At 37.8% G+C, this 19,886-nt stretch overlaps 3 protein-coding genes across 3 annotated transcripts; all 3 read right to left on the reverse strand.

The window, feature by feature from the left end:
* Positions 1–3,517: 3,517 nt before the first annotated feature.
* LOC101310959 (probable galacturonosyltransferase 3-like) lies at positions 3,518–6,654 on the reverse strand. Its single transcript, XM_004292259.1, has 7 exons — positions 6,625–6,654; positions 6,483–6,533; positions 6,271–6,408; positions 6,024–6,161; positions 5,604–5,938; positions 4,564–5,509; positions 3,518–3,793 (listed from the first exon to the last, which is right to left on the reverse strand). The coding sequence occupies exons 1-7, from the start codon at positions 6,652–6,654 to the stop codon at positions 3,518–3,520; spliced, it is 1,914 nt and encodes a 637-aa protein (XP_004292307.1).
* Positions 6,655–8,235: 1,581 nt separating this feature from the next.
* On the reverse strand, positions 8,236–11,355 carry LOC101300299 (probable serine/threonine-protein kinase Cx32, chloroplastic-like). The gene is made up of 6 exons (XM_004290013.1): positions 11,276–11,355; positions 10,528–10,879; positions 9,876–10,011; positions 9,608–9,750; positions 9,362–9,485; positions 8,236–9,228 (listed from the first exon to the last, which is right to left on the reverse strand). Exons 1-6 carry the CDS (start codon positions 11,353–11,355, stop codon positions 8,771–8,773), a joined length of 1,293 nt encoding a protein of 430 aa, XP_004290061.1. The 3' UTR covers positions 8,236–8,770.
* Positions 11,356–14,275: 2,920 nt separating this feature from the next.
* LOC101300581 lies at positions 14,276–19,652 on the reverse strand. Its single transcript, XM_004290014.1, has 9 exons — positions 19,230–19,652; positions 18,583–18,631; positions 18,410–18,491; positions 18,261–18,306; positions 17,987–18,085; positions 16,723–16,791; positions 16,353–16,644; positions 16,079–16,233; positions 14,276–15,684 (listed from the first exon to the last, which is right to left on the reverse strand). Exons 1-9 carry the CDS (start codon positions 19,638–19,640, stop codon positions 14,680–14,682), a joined length of 2,208 nt encoding a protein of 735 aa, XP_004290062.1. The 5' UTR covers positions 19,641–19,652; the 3' UTR covers positions 14,276–14,679.
* Positions 19,653–19,886: the final 234 nt, after the last annotated feature.

The following is a 19,886-nucleotide window of genomic DNA, read 5'->3' on the forward strand; positions in this document are numbered from 1 at the left end:
ATATTGAGGTTGACTAAGACATGATGGGTAGCAATATTGTACGTAAGGCTTGTATATGTTAGAAGGAAGAAGTAGTGTCGCAACATATAAAAAGTTATAAGATGGCAGTGTATAATGAATGGAATAATATTTTTTATGTACGTAGAGATAAAACGGTTTTGGCATAAGAATTCAAATCAATGATCAAGTACCTTTTACTCAATCATTAAAACTCAATAGTATGTAGAGATAAAAACTACTGTTGAGTTTTAAATTTTAATGATTAAGTACCTTCTAGATGTCATTGGCTCAAATCAATGGTTATTATTCTACCTAGCTAGTATGTTCTCATTCCAAAACTCATTTGATATTTATGGTTAGTAATTCTCATCAATCTTATCCTCACCGATTAACATATATCATAATAAATTAACAATAAAACGGTCACTAAATATATATATATATATAAACTAAAAAAATTAATTAAAAATCCATTATTTCATACCACTGTTGTAAGCTTTTGGGATAGATCACAATATTTAGATTTTAAATCTTTAATGAATATGTTGGGTGTCAGATTATTTCTATCTGAATTCATATTCAGCATAAGACCTTAATTAAAAAAAAAATGTAAGGGTTTCCTCTTCTTTTTTTCTCTTGTTCGAGAGATTCCGTGGTTGGAGGCCTCGCAAGTGAGGCCGACAAATGCGGCTGGAGACGGGGTTATTTTCTGCCCTGATCGCAATGGGTGTGGTGATCGAGTGGCTACTAGCTTCGGCAAGTGGCGAGGAGTTGATGGAGGTCTGCCACATAGGCCTCTTTCTATTGATGACAGATCTTTGAAGGACATCACTGACGGTGCATAGGGAGCGGATCAAATTCGATTGGGTACGGTTCATGTTGTCGGTGACCCGGACGACGATTGGTTTTTTGGAGGGCGGTCATAGTTGGTCAGAGGTGGAGATTGTGATGGATCAATGATGGGGGCGGACGGGGAAGCGACGCACTTCGGCGTTAAAGGTCTCCTGGCCAGTGGCAGTTGTTTGATAAGTACCAGAGGCGGTGAATTTAAGGCTGAAGTGGAGGTGTCAGCGGCCAGACTGAAGACTAGAACACATATTAAATCCAAGATTCAGGAAACGATGTTGAGCCGTTTGGGAAGTGAAACGTCTCTGGTAGGCAAACAGTCACAGAGCCTAATTCATTGGGCCTGGACTTCCATTTCGGCTTGGTAGTAGTTTTTATTTTTATTTTTATTATTTATTTAGTTATGATGGATGAGGGTTGTGCGACCTCTATGTCTTATATTATCATGAATTCATGATGAAATACCTTGAGACTTTCATGGACTGCTAATAAAAGTCTATATCAAATAAAACCATACGATTTTTAAAAAGGGGTTTTAAAATGTGTCATGGTGGTCGACTAAAGGGCACCAAGAATAAGCTTCCAGTGGTGGTACAGTGGTGAAGAAGGATGGTAGCTTCCTAGGAGGTCTAATAAAAGGAAGCTCTGTGAAACATGTGGTAGTCGCTTATGGGGAAACTCCCTTTGCATAGGGAGGTCCCAGAAGCGTAATGAATAAATTGAACTATGAACTTGGCGTGGCCGATTCTCTTCATGGTAATGTCAAAGCATATGCAGCGGGTTCCCACAATCATGCCAAAAAGCATGAATCTTGTTATTTTGATGGCAAGAATCAATGCAACAAGAACAAAATGGATGTAAAAGAACTAGCAGGTCACACCGCTCACTATCAAAAAATCACCTCCACCATCAAAATGTGTTTGCTTTTGTGATGGGTAGAAATTGGCGGGACCTACGCACGTGGCGCCCGCCAGCTGCCTTTTTTAGTTTTTAAATCTAGGCGTGTAAGACAACACCTTAATATTAAGTTATTTTTATATGAAATAATTTTATGTGCTAATACTAATAATTTTATGTACCTCAATTTTAAGTTATTTTTATACAAAATAAAAAATACCAAATAAAATTACAATACCAATTGAAATTACAATACGAAATAAAATTACAATACCCCTCTTTTATATGTGTAACAAAAAAAAATTTACAATACCAATTAAAATTACAATACCAAATAAAATTACAACACCAATTAAAATTATGACACCTGACAATACCACGTGTCGTATGCCAATTGGTTGATTATCATATATGAAATCCAAAAAATAAAATATTAAATCGATGAATAGTGATTGTTAAATTGACGGAGTTGCACCGTTGTATAAAAACAGGCCCAGAAAAACAATTTACAATGAATAGTAACTGATAGAAGCAATTAAATTGATGGTTTGATGGAGTTCAAGGGGTGCATATGCTCTCAATGATTTGGTTACTTTGTTTTAGTTGTTATCAAAAGCAGCTTGCTAGGGTTCTAGTTCTTCTTAGGGCTTTTTAGTAGCTCTTTGTCGTGAACTATGTAAGAGCATCTTTAACAATGTTAGCCATTTTTAAGTTAAATTTTAAACAAATTAGCTAAAATGTCATTTTGGCTAGCCACTTTAGAAATGTGGCTACAACAATGCTCTCTATTTTAGCTAGCATTACATCAACATTATTCTTCAAATAGAAATTAAATAGTTTAAATATATTTATATATCACATAAAATATCTTACAAGGAATGTATTAAATTATAGCTAGTCTCATCTGAGTCATCTCGCTCTCTATATTTAGCTAGTGAGATAGCTAAAAGTCATAATAGCTAAACTTTGGCTAGTCTGCTGGAGCTCCGAAAATATCAAAAAAAAAACTAAACACGCTCTCTAAAATAACTAAAAGCTAAAATAGAGAGTGATAAAATTACTCTAAGACAGGTTATTGTGTAAATGTTTGTCTCCCCTTATATTTAGTGGACTGACACCCTAATGTGATCTGCACACACAACAAAAAGAGTGCTCCCTAACAGCTTTATATTCCAAATTAACTTGATCATTTTTCTCCTCGTACAACCAAACACACCCAATTCAGAATCTGAGTCGCACGATTTTGATCAAGTCATCAAACATCCTTGCACAGACTTTCCATAGGGACCGGAAAGGAGGTTTGAACATGTGCTTTGAGACTAGGAGGGATGTTCAGCTTTCTTCATTTTATGGAGTGGCAGAGCATTTCTTACATTTAATGTTTTAAGCTTCTTTAAGTTCCCAGAAACCCATGCTCAATGAGGGGGCTAGAGAAATAATGTACACCCAAATTAGGAGCACTACAAGCTGATATGAGAGTCATCAAAGGTTCAGAGGCTAAGGACTCTGGGTTCTTCTGCGTCACAATCGAGCTTATTAACAAGAGCACATGAAGTGCAATTTTTATTTTGCTGCTCATGTCGAGCAATGCTGGGCCGCACTAGGTCAGGAAAATGAAAGAAATTGATCGAACCGAAAAGATTAAAAGACTTCTGAGAAACAACAAAATCTTGATTTTTTCTTTCCTTGGGAAAAAAGAACAGTACACGGTGTATGTACTTTTGTGTGGAGGTGTGTGTGTGTGTGTGTGTGTGTGTGGACAAAAGGACGTAGTTTATGGATTGATGTTACAAATCCGAAGATAAGGGTTGTCATACATTACATATTTTGACCAGTAATTCTTGTACTTAGAAATAGCCAAATCCAACCATGGCTTGTAGTTTCCATTGTAATGGATGACTGCTGCATTCTCTATTGCCGTTTGGTTCAGGGCTGGATCATAGCCAAGTCCCAAAGAATGCCATCCACGATCCAGTGGATAGGTCAGGTTATAAAAGGTAATAAGTCCTGGTGGCAATGTACCAAGTTTCCAAAGAGTTCGTTCCTCATTCTGCAAAACAGATCTTCTATTATACAAAAGCATAATCTAACAATATCTCTGTACAGATTTTTAGAGAACATTTTAGTTAAACAGTCTGAAGCAAATGATATGCGAAATAATTAGATTCATAACATAATCTTCTGCCTGAAGCAAATGAAAAATGATAAGCTACGATACATCTTGCAAACTTTCAGTTATAACGATAAAATAATATCATAGTTCTGCCTATGTTCTTGTATATCCTTCAAACAGGGATGGTGGGGAGAACATAGAACAAGAGAACGAATAGCCAATCATAAAAACTACAAAAAAATCAATAAAAAAAATTTAAAAAAAAATTCCTGGTTAAAAACATATTAATAAATGGGATGAAGGGACAACTGCAGTAGAACGGAACTAGAATGTAACATGCCAACGAACTATTAGAACATAATCAGTTTCTAACAAATCAAGTCATGCAGCCTTGAAATACCGATCAGATAGGTCATGACAATTTCAAATGAATGTAAGATAGTCAGAATAGATGAAGAACAGTGCAGCTGTCAAAGCCACCATATTAGTTGAGCACACCCAGTTATGTAAGCAAATAAGCTTAAATATAACAGATAAATGAATAGTACAATTTTTTGGTGATTAGTGATAGTTGGGGAGGGGGAGACTAAACCTTCGGACCTAAGACATAAGGGCAATGCTCTTAACTGCAATCAGAACAACTCAAAGAAAAAAACAGCAGAAGGAGAAAAACTCAAAAAGGAGAAAAAAAAGTTAAGGAACTTTACCATATCTTGCCACTTATGATATACGCCGGTCATGTTTCGTTTCCTCCATTCCTTCAAGTCAAACATATTCATGCCGAATGCCCAGCCACAAGCATTTGGATCAAAATTCGCAGATATTATTGGATTAGAGAAGTTAAGGTATTTATCATACCTATGGAAGCTCTCTTTACAGGTCTCCACTGCACCATTTACCATCCCTTGAAGATCAATAGACCAAAGAGGTGTCAATTCCTTCTGAACTACAACATCATCATCTAAAAATAGGATCTTGTCCAACTTTGGATAGACGTCAGGAAGGTAAAATCTCAGATGATTCAGCAGCGACAAATATTTAGGATTCCGATATTTGAGCTGGTCAGAACCCAGTGATAGTGAGGAAGGATGGTTTGCCTTGAAATAATACTCTTGAAGTCTGGCAGACTCTAGTTGACGTAAAACAGAACAAGAAGAGGAATTTAGCCACTTAAAATCATCAATATTTTGAACCTGCACTGCTGCTCCGGCGGGAGGGTTGACAAGAAACCACATTCTCATAGCAGCATAGTTTAATTTATCAGTGACCACATGGAAAACATGCTTGTTGGGTTCCTTTGCATGCAGCACAGTAGAATTAACAACCACTGATGTCGCTAGCACATTGTCCGAAAAGATAGCATAGTGGTATAGAGAAGGATCCTCAAGCTTTTCTTTGTTAATATCCTCCCTATTACTATATCCCAACAAGAAATAGTCTGATGCAAGTTGTAAAGGAAGGCAATGCAATGGTTTGGGGACTGTTTTTGCCGCAAGCTGGATCAAAAATGCACTCTTTTTCTTCAGACCATTTACATTATCTTCAGTTGACTGAAGCATGGCTCTTAACTTTGTTTCCATTGTATGACAGTCATATAGTTTGTCCTTTGCTACAGAGAGAGCACGACCCATTGACTTGGCTCGATTAAGTGCACTGATTAGAAAAATAAAGATAAGTTATAAAAAAATTGCATTAAAAATCAAGACGGACGCTGGTAAGCCTGCAAATAGATAGAGAGTGGAAAAACCTTGCAGGAAGCTCAGCATCCGTAGTTGCTTCTCCAATAGCATTCTGACTAAGTTTAGAGTTCTTCATGAGAGAATTATAAAGAACACTTTCATTCTTGGACTTGGCAATGTTTGCATAAGCAATGGCCATTATGATTTGGTCCCTCATAAGTTTCAAGGTTGAATCAGAATTTGGGTTTTCATAATCTCTCCTCCATATGCTGTACTTTCCTGTGACAATGGTGTCAAAGGATTTTGTTCGATTAATTGCTGCCTCAGCCATCTGGTCATTAGCTTCTTTATCTTTTCCCATAAGCTCTGCAGTCCGAAGTTTCCTCCTTTCTTCTCGCATTAGCTGAAGGGCCAGTCATAATTAGAAATCTAACTTTACCAAACAAATGAATAACGTAGAGACACACTAAAAGAATTTGACAATTCACCTGTCGTTTGTGCTTCACAGGGCTTATTAATGACGGACTAGAAGATCGGAGTTCACCTTCTCCAGATTGATGATCATCTGTTGAATGCTCAGTCTTCTCTTCAACTTTCAATCCAGATTGAAATGAATCCTCTGCTACCTGGAAAGTAACATATTAAGAAAATCTCTATCAAAAAAATAACTCCTGTATTGTATCTAACTTTTCAGTTCCTTCCACTTCCATACTACTTTAAACCAATATATGATACCTGCACACTCTTTGGATGGCCATGCCTTCCATCAATGGGATTTTCCAAGACCCAAGAAGCAGATAGGTCTCCAACTTTAACCCTACTACTTTGAACAGCTCCATAATTGTTGCTGTATGTCGCAATTATGTCAATATTCTGTGTGGAATAGATAAACATGAGCACCATTGATATCTACTTTGAACATAAGAAAAAGTACTAGTTTCCTGTACCTTTTCATCCAGAAGTTTGTTGGTTCCGGTTACAGAAGATTCACCTTCTTCCTGCTCAGTCAGCAATTTAATATAGTAAATTTTCCAACATTTATATGTTTTATCCAAAAGATACAAGATTTGACTGCTATGAGTTGAATACATATCTCTCAACAGCCCCATCTGGACTCATTAACTGTCTGTAACTTTGTATACTGACTCACCATTCTGAATAATATATATCGAATCGAACAGATGCCTTACTCACTTACAGTGATCTAAATCCCAATACCTATTGTCTTCAATACAATATGAAAAAGGTCATCAGTGTTGTGCTCCCTGGTGATTCAAATTTCCAGTTATGTCATATTGCTGACACAACCGCGTGCAATCCCTATACTATAACATACCCCTAAACTCGCGTAATGAACTAATCTAACGACTTCCGACTCGAAATCACAGTAAAGTCGCAGACCTACCCCTAGCTAGTACAAATACTAGTCAACATGTAAACAGAAACTCCATTGCGTGTATCTATCCTGAATTAACTGAAAATCCTACTATAAATAGCACATATATAGAGTTCAAAATAAGTGAAATGAGATAGAAACCTTTAAATGGAGGCATTGCTCACACTCGCAGGGTGTGTGGTACCTACTGATATCTCTCTGACTGATACAAAAATCCATCAACAGTAATAAAAACCATAAGAGCAACGAATTACATAAAACTAAAAACCCCGAAAATGAAGAGCAACAAAAAGCCTTACATTGTGGAAGCATCAGCTCCAACGAGCAGAAACAGAAAAACAACCTGCATTAACTGAATACCAAATCGGAAATTAATCGAAACCGGATCATAAACAGCCAGAGTAAATGAATGATCCAATAACACAGCTAAGTAATCACTAAACAAAAACAAACTAAGCTACAGAATCCTTGAACTCCAAGGTTTCGCCGGAGACTAAAATCATCAGAGAGGTAAAGATGGATCTGAGTGATCTCGGCGTAGAAATGCCCAAAGCAAAGAGTGAGAAAGAGGTCGAAATTGAAAAGCGCGCGATCTGATTGGAATCACAAGTGAAGGGAATTGAAGTGTATACCAGTGAGATGAGGAGGAACAGCAGAGAATGGAAGGTCGATGGTGAAGTAGGAGCAACTGCCATTAGCCAATGTAGAGAGAAATAGAGAGAAAGCTCTGTTCTCACAGTCGGTGCTCTACAAGGCCATATCGTTCCTCTCTTTTTTTCAAGTTTATGAAATAGTTTACAGGGCCCCTCTTTTCATTTCTTTTTTGCCGGTGCAACAACAAAACCGAAAATAAAATTAAAAAAAGATTCAGAACACCGACACGTACTTACACTACATTAACATGTTTGGACCGATGAATAACATCGTACACACATTTTTAGGTTTTAATAACAAGTCGACTACAAATAATAAGAGTTGAGGTCACCTAATCAGTGTTGGGTAACTTGCACTGTTAGTGTATATTATAAAATCTTCAACTCAAACTCATGACTTGAGTTGGCCGAGTGATCAACAACAACGATTTTCTCTAAACGCATGTTTTACAAGTCACAAGCCATTTGTTGTTGTGTATACATCCAATCTCGGTTAATTAGTTGAAAGAATTCGGAAATGATTATTGAAATTGACTAGATCAACTAACAAAAAAGTTGTTTATAAATGGTCATATCTATTTTCCTTGTGTAACAAGCTTACAAATGTCAGGAGTACTATTATTGAGCAACACTTCAAAACATGAGTGATTATGATTACAATATGTAAGCTGAATATTCAGTAGTAACAAAAGGTAAATGAGCACGTTCAGTAGTTCACCATTGAAGTTGAATCTACAAATTACATTCTCGTAAGGTCGTCCTTGAGGTTCAACCTCTCAGAATCTGGCCATCCAAAAGATTCTGGTAGTAGCAAAGGAAGAACTAACCATATATTGGGCCAGTAAAGATTAAAGAATCCATCTTTCACAAGTCTGTAAATGGCAATGGCACCATTTCAGATTTGCAGATGATGTACATTACTACTGTTTTAGAAGTAAGAATGTCATAACGAACTACAAATTTAAAAGTTAAAAGGTAGAGGAACAAGTTGGGACTTGCTTACTCACCATTAACACCTTCGGAATCCCAAAACGACATCCAGACCAAAGCTACTAGTCTACTACAATAATTACACTTCCACAGCTAACATACCAATTTCAGTACAATAAAATGAAGAAATAACAACTCTCTACATTATGTTTTCGGCCGCAAAAGTCTGCAATTGCTGACAGCTGCGGTATCAGCATTACCTCATTCGAGGCGACCCTTGGTAGTTTTGATTTTCATCTGGCCTGGGGTGAAGTGGAGAACGATAGTGCAAAGGTGTCTGACCTTGGCGATGAGCCATAGGATGAGTAGAACGATTGGAACGAATCCTAGGTTCCCTTATAACTTCATTCACTGACTGGATCCTTTCCAAAGTCTCCACAACATCTATCATTGATGGCCGGTTTTTGTGTTCAGATTCAATGCATTTTAGAGCAAGCTGGGAAATACGGAATGCAGCTTTGGCTGGATACTTTGCCTCCAGTCGAGGGTCCATAATGCCTTTCAATTTTCTTTTATCTGATAAAAATGGTTTTATCCACTCCACAAGATTATGTCTTCCACTTGGACGATTCGTATCAAGTGCTCGTAAGCCTGTTAAGATCTCAACCAGCACAACACCAAAACCGTACACATCGCTCTTCACATAAAGATGCCCTGTTTTATCAAACGTCATATGAAGAGTGTCAAGGCATAGACTTAGAGATTTTACAAGTGACCCTAGTTTTGTCAAGCAAGGGTAAAGCGTGAACACTACCAGCTCACAAATTCAGTAGGCTATAAGGATTACCTGTGGAAACATACTCAGGAGCAGCATAACCATATGTGCCCATGACCCGGGTTGTCACATGCGATTGACTCTCTGAAGGACCCAATTTTGCCAAGCCAAAGTCGGATATCTTGGCATTAAAGGACTGCAGTGTGAACAAAGAATGAGAATGAGAGGTGCACATATGAGTACCACAGATCTCAGTATTCATTATAATACGCTTATATTAGTTCTTGAGAACTGTTTATAAAGGGAAGAGAACTTTACCCCGTCAAGTAGTATATTGGAAGCTTTGAAATCTCTATAGATTACTTGCTTCTCTGATGTATGCAAAAATGCCAGGCCTCGAGCTGCTCCTATTGCAACTTTAAGCCGTATGTCCCATGGAAGTGGCTGAACAACTGAGCCCCCTGCATGAGTAAACGAAGTGTTCAGTGAAAAACGAACTAATTGTATTTGAGTAATGGATTATGAATTTTCTTTATTTACATGTATAGCCAATAATGCCAAAATCTATGAATGATCTTTTGCTTACTTCCAAAAAGATGGTTTTCCAAGCTTCCTTTTTGCATGAACTCATAGACAAGCAGCAGTTCTTTCTCCTCCAAACAGTACCCCAACAGCTTTACAAGATTAGGATGAGAAAGTCTACCCAAGAAATTCACCTCTGACTGCACAAACAAATAACAATAAGACAAGAATACAATGCATGAACCAAACTATACTTAAAGAAAACGTGTAATAAGAAATCTGGAAATTAAGCCCTTTTTTATAACAATGGATTCACAATTTGACCTAATAAACTTGGAGAAATTTGCATCTCACAAGATTGTTTAGCATGTTTACAGCTCAATATGTATCACTTAAACAGTTAAACTACATGTAAACAAAGGCCACAAGCTGCACAACAAATAACCACCTTCCCTCCAAATGAGCAGCTGATACAACAGTGCCCAAAGTTCGATATCAAACATTGCTCACTGTTAATATTGGTATAAGGTACTTTCCACTTTATGATATATCAAAAGACAAGTGCAACATCTGCAATGTCAATTGCTTAAAGAATGGGACATGGGAAAACTATTTCTAGGTGAGAAGTTTATAGTCCTACTCCTACCTAAAAGATCATACAAGACAAAATGAACATCACAGATTATATTCTTCTCCATCAAGCAGAATAAGATTACCTGCCATTCCTCAAACCCTTGCAAGCTCTCCGAATTCAATTTCTTTACAGCAATTACAGTTGTCCTTCCCGGTTTCATGGCTGGCCTCTCCTCAAGCCAACCTTTATAGACTTTCCCAAAACCTCCTTCCCCAAGTACCGTGTCTGATCTGAAGTTCCGAGTTGCACTCTTCAATTCCAGATAACTGAAGATTCTCAAGTTTGCATCGGGTAGAATCTGCCCATCTGGACAGGTCTCATCGCCACTTCTTGCCGAAAACTGGCTGTTCCTGGATACACTGCTTCCCCCAGAAGAAGTGGAAATGGTATTACTGGTCGATTGAGATACATTACTCGCAGCTGCATCAGTAGTAACAGAATTAGAAATTTGATAGTACAAGCCACAAAGAGAATGCCAATCATTGAAAAACATTTTATAGTCTTAGCCACTCCACCCATTGCCAATTGGTTTTTGATTGAATTTTCCTTCTTTCCTTATGAGTTTCATTAGAAATAGAATTCCTTCATGCAGCAAGTTACATGAATAACAAATTTCAGGGCACAAAATCTGGTGACTTGGAGTTGAACAATTACCATATGAATGACTACATGATTGACACACACAATGATTATATACAACCAAGTTCGGATTTCAATCAAAGATAACACATTGTTCAATAACCAGTAGATTAAAACAAGAATTCAACAAAACCCAAATGAAAACTTGAAGAATTAATCAACTTGGTGAAGAACAGAATCAAATATTTGACTTTTGGGTACCTGTGCTGAGATGACCAGTAGTAGCAGGTGTTGGGTCTTCAGCTGAAGCAGAAAACCAGCAATTCCCCATCTTTGTCTCTCTCAACTCTCAACCTGATGAGCTCTCTATATGCACAAACAGCTTGTCCTGATAATGATGATGATGATACTGGTTTGTTCTGCCCAGGTTTCAAAGAGAGAGAAAAGCTATGGAAGTTACAGAGGAAAAGAGTCTCTGTTTTTCTTGATGTTGGTGTAGAAAAGTGGCCGCTTCAACTCTTCCGTTTAGCTATGAGCAATAATGCTTTTCATTCTGCTTCAACAACCAACCTGGGTCTCTCTCTCTCTCCACTACTAAAGCCTCTGACTTTGTTTATGTCTGAACTTTATTGTGCTTGACCCAAATTCAGCGCCCAAAGCACGGTAAAAAACGAGACCCTTTACGGCCAAGACTGAGTCCACCAAACAAAAACAAGCTTCTGAGTTTTCCTGGTTAATGCATGAGTATGACTGCAGACCCAACATAACGTGGTTCGGAGTCAACTGCCGTGGCTTGTGTGTTTGATTTGTCAAAGTGTCAAACTTCAAAATTCTGTTCAAAGAAAGCAACCAAGAAAATGAAAGAAAAAAAAAACAAATAAAGAAATGCATCTACATGTAAGAGGTTTATTATTGATTATTGGTCATAGTAATTCTGAACAAGAGGTTTAAATAGGTCCCCTCTCCTTTAAGCTTTGTGATTTCATCCATGGAAATATAAGGAGTCCTTCTAGTGAGGACTCTTAAGTTGAGGACTTGGTGAAGACTTTTTGATATATCCCACATTTCGATCTTATATCTACATCTTGACCGTTAAGTTTATAGGTATTTATGAGTAGATCATTAATTCAAATTTTCAGGTATATTGAAAATTGTTAAGACATTCATAAGTGTGATTTATCAATTATGAAGTTGAACGGTTCATATTTAACAGATTTGGTTCGTCCATTAATTTGATCTAGTTTGTTATTTTAACGAACACCAATTTGGGTGAAAATTTATAGAAATGATCTACTCATATAAACCTAAAAACTGAACGGATAAGATGTTAAAATGTGGTCGAAAATTGGGTCTTTTAAACCATAAACCGAAAAGTCCTCATAAAGTCCTCAACTTAAAGGTCCTCACTATAAGGGTTTCTTAGAAATATAATCATGTTACTCATTCTGGGTTTGTACGATTATATTCTTTGTCTAATCCTTTAACATACACCAAGTCACCAAGACTTGATTTCAATTAATGTAGAATTCCCTTGCTCAGTGTGTACATGGCTTTACTGTCGTGTGTAGACCTAGACTACTCTTGAACCAAAAGCAATTAGAAGACTGAAAATGGCAGCAACTAGTAATGACCACATGATATTATAATCATACTACTATTGTTGTTTCACAATCTTGATGCAACCAATATTGGGTGTAATATTAGTTTTTTCTTTTGTTTTGATTGATTAGGCTGCTACTGGGGTGACATACTACTCTATGGCTACGCAATTATAAGTCTTTCTAGAATAAAATTTCAGCAGCAATTAGCAAGCAATACAAAGTTCAGACAAGAACAATGCTTATCGATTTGTTGAGTTTCTATTTGTTTTTCATTTAAAGTGTCCCAAGTTTCAAATGAGAGGACAATGTTAGTTATGCATGTTATGCTCGATCGATGTTGACAATTTTGACAATTTTGTTGACAAATTTGACAATTCATTTTAAAATGTTATGTTCGATCATTGTCGATATTCTTGACAGGTTTGAATTTTTGTCTTAACTTCACTTTATCGTCTTAATAAGACGTGTGTTGCTTATCACATTGTTAATTATAATTTTAAAATATCGTAAGTTCGAGTGTATTTCTATTATAACTCATCTCATTTGTCGACCATTTCTCACAAACAATGCAATTTTGATTAAACGTGAGATAACCCTATTCTTGACTACCTCTAAGTCCTAACCTCACCTTTGCCAAGTGCCATGAACATGATGAGAAAGCTCGTCTTCAAGCTCTAGTTCAGGTTAGGCGCCACGAGAGTTGGAGGAAACTATTAAAAGTGATGGACCCGACCCGTTTGTAGGTATGTGGGGATCCACATGACTCAAGGTACGTGACTGACAGCTATAATCAGACTCACACAGATAACGACGCACCCCATTCTCATTGCTCATTTGATTTGATCATGAGGCTTATCACCATATCAATCTATGAAAAAAAACAGAAGAAATAAAGAGTAAGCTTTACTACACGCCCTATATTTTCATCATCATGCTTTTATTGACCAAGACCGAACACCTCTCTCTTGGATCATAGATGACATCGATCCAGATCGAGATTTAAGTATCCGCAAAACACAAAAGTCAGATCCCTGCAGGACTTCAACATGAAAATTCAAAAGATTTCCTCTTTGACAAAAGGATAGGCATAACCAAATTGGTAAATCGTTGGAAAATTCTTAGATACATGTAAGTAGGTGACATCAACAGAGTACCTCGTATGATATTTTTACAAGTTTATATATAAATTGTTGGTAATATGGTAACTCTAATTTAATTACATACAAATGTGTAAAATGTACATATTGTAAACTTTATTGTCAATGTTGTCTTACAGTTAAGTTGTAGTTTTGGTTCATTTAATTGTAAGTTGAGTGTGTGACATATATCTAGGTATCATAGACAGCTTCGTAAATCATATACATTCCGGAAATAGAAGTTAAAGCATCTGACTCCAAAACGCAAAGGTAGCCTTCCAACCCACATTTGATGTTACCTCGTCCGCCTGCTGCAATTTGAGGTTTTGTTTAATTATATTCAAGTTGATCGAATATGCATGTACTAGTATCATTTTATAGTTTTGAATATGAAGCCCTCATTGTGTTCCATGCACCCAGGGACTTGATCCAAAGTCAAGAGTCAAGTTCAACCTTGTCTTCGGTTTGAAGTCAATTTATATGAACAAGAACAACTACTACAACAAGAATTCATGTGTCACGATTTTGCTATCAACAGTTTGGATCTACTACAAACTTTATTCCTGTAAACTGATACATTCTAAAATAAGAGTGACATTACATCTTCTGGTACAAAGGGTATATCTCCTTGGAATAAACAAGGAGTCTACAGGTAAATTAAACATGGTACATCACCGGGAACGCATACTCTTCTAAATCATGGTTCCCGGCGTTACAAATTAAACCTTTCTATTACTTCTAGACCTAAAAATTAGGCATGATACAGTAATCTGTACAAGAGCAGCCTACTCCTTTACAATACAATTAGGTGCGGCTTTGCTGTGCCTTAAAAGCAATCCCTATGATCTCATCACCCACATCACCCTATGGTTAACTAAAAATTAAGGGAAGACTGAAAAGAGGGATAATCAGTTACTCTTAGAGCTGCAATGCTAAATCCGGCTGCGTTGAATCAGCCCGGCTAGAACTAGGGGACCCTGGGGACTGAAATCTGACGTTCAGATCTGGTGGAACTGAGTCAGGCTTCTGTTGCGGTGAGAATCCTGAATTAGGTTTAATTTGTTGGGATGACCCTTGCCTAGATGACTGGGGATGAACCCCAGATGTTTGGGCTGGCAGTGACTCATTCACTGAATTTGAATATGAACCAGAAGACTGTATTGTACCTGGATTTTCAGAGGGCTTGGTTTCTTCTGAATTTAAGCTGTTTGAAGTCCCTGGATGAGTCAATTTAGTGTTAGTCCTGGAGACTTGATCAAGCATTTGAGATGAATGGAAGCTGAAGCCCCCAGACTTGGTCATGCCAACTTGTTTTGCTATCTGAGCAGGACGGTTTAATCCATATGTGCCATTCAATCCATTCGTCCCAGGTTGAATTTCAGGAGTCCGTTGGATCTGAGGAGGAGGCCCTGGCCTGATTCCACCAAGTTTACTGTCCATCATATTACTCCCACCACGAGAGTTTGATCCTTCAACTGTTTCGCCTTTTCCTGTGAGGGGTTCAGGAGATCTGTTAGCAACTGAGGGATCTGATGAGGTGGCAGCGGACAGTGGGGGAGGACTGTTTGGATGGTCATCCGGCCCTGAAGAAATAGAAGGGCGTTTATCTGACAAGTTATGTCCTGAAGGTTTCTCCAATAATTTATCTTTATTTGATTCAATAGAGCAAGATGTCGCAGCAGATGACGAATTTGCACGATTGGGCAAGGACTGTGGCGAAAATGGCCGCTCTTTCGAGGATGAGACTAATACCAGTGACCTGTGAGGAGCAACATCATTTTCACCAACCCACCCAGGACCGAACTTAACACCAGCAGGCAATGACCTTTGGATCCTATGTGCAGCAATTCTCCAAGCAACAGGTCCAAGATTCGCTGCAAATCGAGCCAGGCTCCTTGCATAACCATCTGACTGAAGCCCTACCTGATTCGCATAAAAGACAAGTCAACAGCATCACACGTAAACTCTAGGCAAGCTATTATTACATAAGAATTAGCCCATCGCCACCGAAAGGCAGGAACCAGTGGGCAGTTGTGAAACCAGCATAATGAAATCTCTCACGGTTATCCTAACTCTTATCCATCATCATGCAATCCTGAGGTTGTTCTTTTTTCTATTTTTTTTTTAGAGTATCAACAACAGTATCCTCAAAGGCTTTTTGGGCACAAAGACTAATCCGCGCCGAGGGGTCTCCTGTGGTTGTTCTTTATTTCTTTTTATCTTTTCAGCAATTAAAGTGAAATAAAGTTCAATCTGATATATTCACATACCTACATACATAACATCTTAGAGAACTAAAAAACAGTAGTATACATACAGGCATTAGCTGTTTTCTTTCTCCATCAAATGTAGTCAACACTGTTGACTCTCTTCCATTAGCTGAAGGCTGAGACTGTAGATATGTATTACGCCTGTTCTCATCAAACACAAACTGCTTTCTCCCAGTCTTGGAAGTACCTCTCAACATGGAACCTGAGTTTATACAAAAGAGAGATTTGATTTGAAGTCAAACATAGATATTCAACTAGAATATAAATGAATGTATGAAACAACAGATTTAAAATTGATGGGATGTAAAAAGTGACTCAAACCTGTTAAGTCATCATTCCTCTCAAATTTGTTATCAGCCAACCAACTAGTATACACATCATTATTTCGTGAACGATCATGATTGGACAATATAGCATTTTCTGCCCCAGTAGCAAGTGTGGCATCTGAGAACTCTGAACCAACACGCTCCAAGGAAGGCCTCCCAAGTGGTTTTTTCAAATTTTTGGTGGGTGGTCTACCCCTTCTTACGACCTTGGGTTCTGGTTCATTATCATCACTATCTTGCCTCAAATTTTCAAAGTTCTTTTTCGCAAGCTCATGGATGGATCGTGCCTGTAAAAAATCATCGGATTTCAGACAACATATCAATATCCTCAACCTACATAAAGAAGGAGCTGGATATAACAATACCTGTCGAAAATATATGGTATCTGGAGCATTGTACTGCATTGCATTCGAGCAGATTAAGTAAATGTCATCCTGCAAGATCATTAAATCAAATTCAAAATCTGACCAATAAGTGCGTATGCATAAGCAAGAAATGACCAAATCTTCACAAGATTCAACAATAAAGTCCTAACTATAACTAATAACAGAGCCAAAAGATTGACCAACACTTAAAAACAAAAACTGTATATAGTAAGTGTCGTCACACCAAATATATGAATAGAATGATGAACAGAGTACTGCAATTTTAAAATTCAAAGGACACAGCAATGCATTGTCTGCCAATGCAAGTAGTGAGCAACGTTAAGGTCACATAAAGGGTTTATACCACAAATACAAACACCCAACTCAATGCAGAACACAATTCATTATATTAAACCAAACAAGCAAATGTTCCAAACAAATTATATGGCATATAACCAATTTAAGGTAGTCCATCAAATAGGCAGGCCAAGGTCAAGGTTTAGGCATTGAGGAAACAAGACACACTCAATTTCATGCAGCATTGTTCTATAACCCACTGAATTTTTTTTTTTTTGGGGGTGGTTGGGGGGTGTTTGGACAAGGAACCGTTCTTTTAAGATCAGCTAGAAAAACCAAAATCACTCCAGAGGGCATTACCTTATTTGTAGTTAAAATCATGTAAACAACCAAAGCCTTGTCCTTGAGGCTTTGGAATATAATTCTCATTTTATCCCCAATATGTTCAGAACTGAAAAAATACAATGAGCACTAAACTATATATGTTAAGATGTTCCCAATGAGCTCTAAAAATACAAGTCAGCTAACCTCTAGAACTGAATTGTTCCCAATAAGACAAACAGTATTGGAAGTAAACCTTTGGCAAGAAGCACTTAAAGTGCTTAATCTTGCTCACTTGGCAATAGTAACGTCAGTGTTTTCAAACCTGATTATTAACTGATTGTACACGGACAGCTCAAATGAAAGCGCTCAGTGCAACCCCAATAGAAATGGAAACTTGAGGGAAAAATAATGTAATGGCCTAGTCCGCATTATTACAAATGACTACATAAGTGCCGGATAATTTAACAAGAGGTTTGGCAGAATTTCAAATTAATTGTAAAACTAATTCTAAATCAGAGCGTTTCTTCCATAACTTCACAACCCGTTCAGCCAGTTTAGTGGAAACAAAGATGAAAGGAAGATTCAAACAAATACATATGACGCAACAAGGATTTAAAGGAGCTCAAATCTGTAAAAAGCTGACCTCAAACTGCTCCAAGCTGGCATACACTCCACTTGTAAGCTTCTTCTTAACCGTCCCAAAATCCATAGGATTGTCTATTACTTCATGGTAGTCTGGAAGCTGCGTTTTGAATAAAGAGAAAAGTTATACAATAGGAGAAACATAAAAAAAAAAATCCAGGAAATGAATGCTTTCTTTCCTTTTGATCAAACTTAGATTAAGTAGAGCTGTATTCACACTTTTGACTTATGAGTAAAAGATGTTCTTAATGAAGATGCATCACCTACAAACTAACCTCTTCGGGGTCCACAGGCTCAGAAAACACCCCATAGGTGTCCTTCCTGAAATAATGTTTTTTAAGAAGAAAAATTAAATCATCAAACTGAATGCACAACACCATAATAAGGCACAGCGAAACAAAATCCCAGCACCCGGGAAACATACTTTTGAAGCCTCTCAAGAACGAACAGTAGCAGCTGTGTATCGGGTAAAGGAGTAGAGGGTCCAGAATCCAATTTGGCCACACCTGCACAAAAATGCACACCCAATGATGTAACTTCCAATCCAAACCCGTAATCAAACACCTCAAAATTACAACAATGTGGTTATCAGCAAACCTTGGACAGTGCTTGAGGAGGGATTTGAAACAGGAACCGACTTCTCACCCTGCAAAAAGTGAATTAACTTCAGTAACTAAATAAAAACAGAAACAGATGTAGAGCATATGTTTCTATTCTGGGTGAATAACCACTGGCAAACCCAGCTCTGAAAAGGCAAAGTAGCCCAGCATTCAAAGTACCAAAAGGGGAAAATACAGTTGCAAATTCCTGTTATATAATTAATTAAAAAGAAAAAAGAAGAAAGAGGACAAATTTATACTTTTCATCAGACAAGACAGGCGAATCATTATTAGGCTCAGTAAATATAAACACAAAATTAAGCTGAATGCTAACAAATCGAAAATTAAAGGTAAATTAATAATTAGTAAGTAAGTAACTACTAGAGACTAAATAATCTAAGTACGGTTAAAGTTTTTGTACAAGACCGGACTAATGTACTATTAGTACAACTAAGACCAAAAAAAAAAAAAAAAGTGTTGTTGAAATGTGCGGTGCGAAATTCAAGGAGTTTTGAATTTTCATGTCAACGTATATATTTCCGGAAGGGCCCAAAAATAAGAGCAGCTATATTTTGCCGCGAAAATGTAAAAAAGCCCCAAATCAAAATCCAATTGAATTTTCCCGAATCCCGAAAAATCAAATACCTTTGTGGGGTGAGCCAGCCCAGATCCATCTCCAATTGCATTGATCTTGCGCTTTTTCACGCTCTCGTCGCCGTCGTCATTCTCAGACCCGCCGGAATTCGCGGAGGATTTTGGCAATTTGACGACAAGCTTGAGTTTCTTCTCGCGGCCGTCGTTTCCGTCCGAATCGTCCGGGTCCTCGTCGTCGGGGTTGGGGTTGCGGCGGGTGGATCGACGGAGGTGGTTGGTGGAGGGAGGGGCAGGGGTGGAATTAGGGTTGGAGCGAGGGGCAGAGTTGGAATTGTTGCGGTGGTGGAATTGTTGGAGTAGGTGCTGCTGCTCCTTGAGGTTGCGTTTTTGGAGATCCAAAAGAGAAGGGCGCCCTTTCTTCTTCTTCTTCGTCGTCTCCACTATCCCACCCTTCTTACCCATTTTCTTTTTTGGGTGCCCAACCCTCTCTCTCCTCTTTGTTTCTCCTCTAGCCAGACACACACACAAACAGGGTCTTATTTTTTATTATTATTTGTTTTTTTTCAAAATTAATATTTAGAAATTTAATCCTTTTTTTTTGTTACCTATGAGTGTTAGGGGCATGCGCGGCACGTGACAATCGCACGGGTTGCTAGAGGGACACGTGACGGGAAGATGCTAAAATTAGGTCTTGTCGATCGGAAGCGG

Source organism: Fragaria vesca, linkage group LG2 (genome assembly GCF_000184155.1).
Source record: "Fragaria vesca subsp. vesca linkage group LG2, FraVesHawaii_1.0, whole genome shotgun sequence".
Taxonomy (NCBI): Eukaryota; Viridiplantae; Streptophyta; class Magnoliopsida; order Rosales; family Rosaceae; genus Fragaria; species Fragaria vesca.

Bases quoted from the DNA above. Each gene is read 5' to 3' on its own strand.
- LOC101300299 (XM_004290013.1), bottom strand. From the start codon at position 11,355: ATGGGGAATTGCTGGTTTTCTGCTTCAGCTGAAGACCCAACACCTGCT. The intron at 9,751-9,875 runs GTAAGCAAAAGA...TTACTCATGCAG, and splicing joins GGAAAACCATCTTTTTGGAA to GGGGCTCAGTTGTTCAGCCA. The intron at 9,486-9,607 runs GTAAAGTTCTCT...TTCACACTGCAG, and splicing joins CCAATATACTACTTGACGGG to TCCTTTAATGCCAAGATATC.
- LOC101310959 (XM_004292259.1), bottom strand. From the start codon at position 6,654: ATGAGTCCAGATGGGGCTGTTGAGAGATAT. The intron at 5,510-5,603 runs GTTTTTCCACTC...TTTTCTAATCAG, and splicing joins GATGCTGAGCTTCCTGCAAG to TGCACTTAATCGAGCCAAGT. The intron at 3,794-4,563 runs GTAAAGTTCCTT...TCTGTTTTGCAG, and splicing joins ATCATAAGTGGCAAGATATG to AATGAGGAACGAACTCTTTG.
- LOC101300581 (XM_004290014.1), bottom strand. From the start codon at position 19,640: ATGGGTAAGAAGGGTGGGATAGTGGAGACGACGAAGAAGAAGAAGAAA. The intron at 18,086-18,260 runs GTTAGTTTGTAG...TTCAAAACGCAG, and splicing joins AGCCTGTGGACCCCGAAGAG to CTTCCAGACTACCATGAAGT. The intron at 16,645-16,722 runs GTATTGTTATAT...GATTTTTTACAG, and splicing joins ATACCATATATTTTCGACAG to GCACGATCCATCCATGAGCT.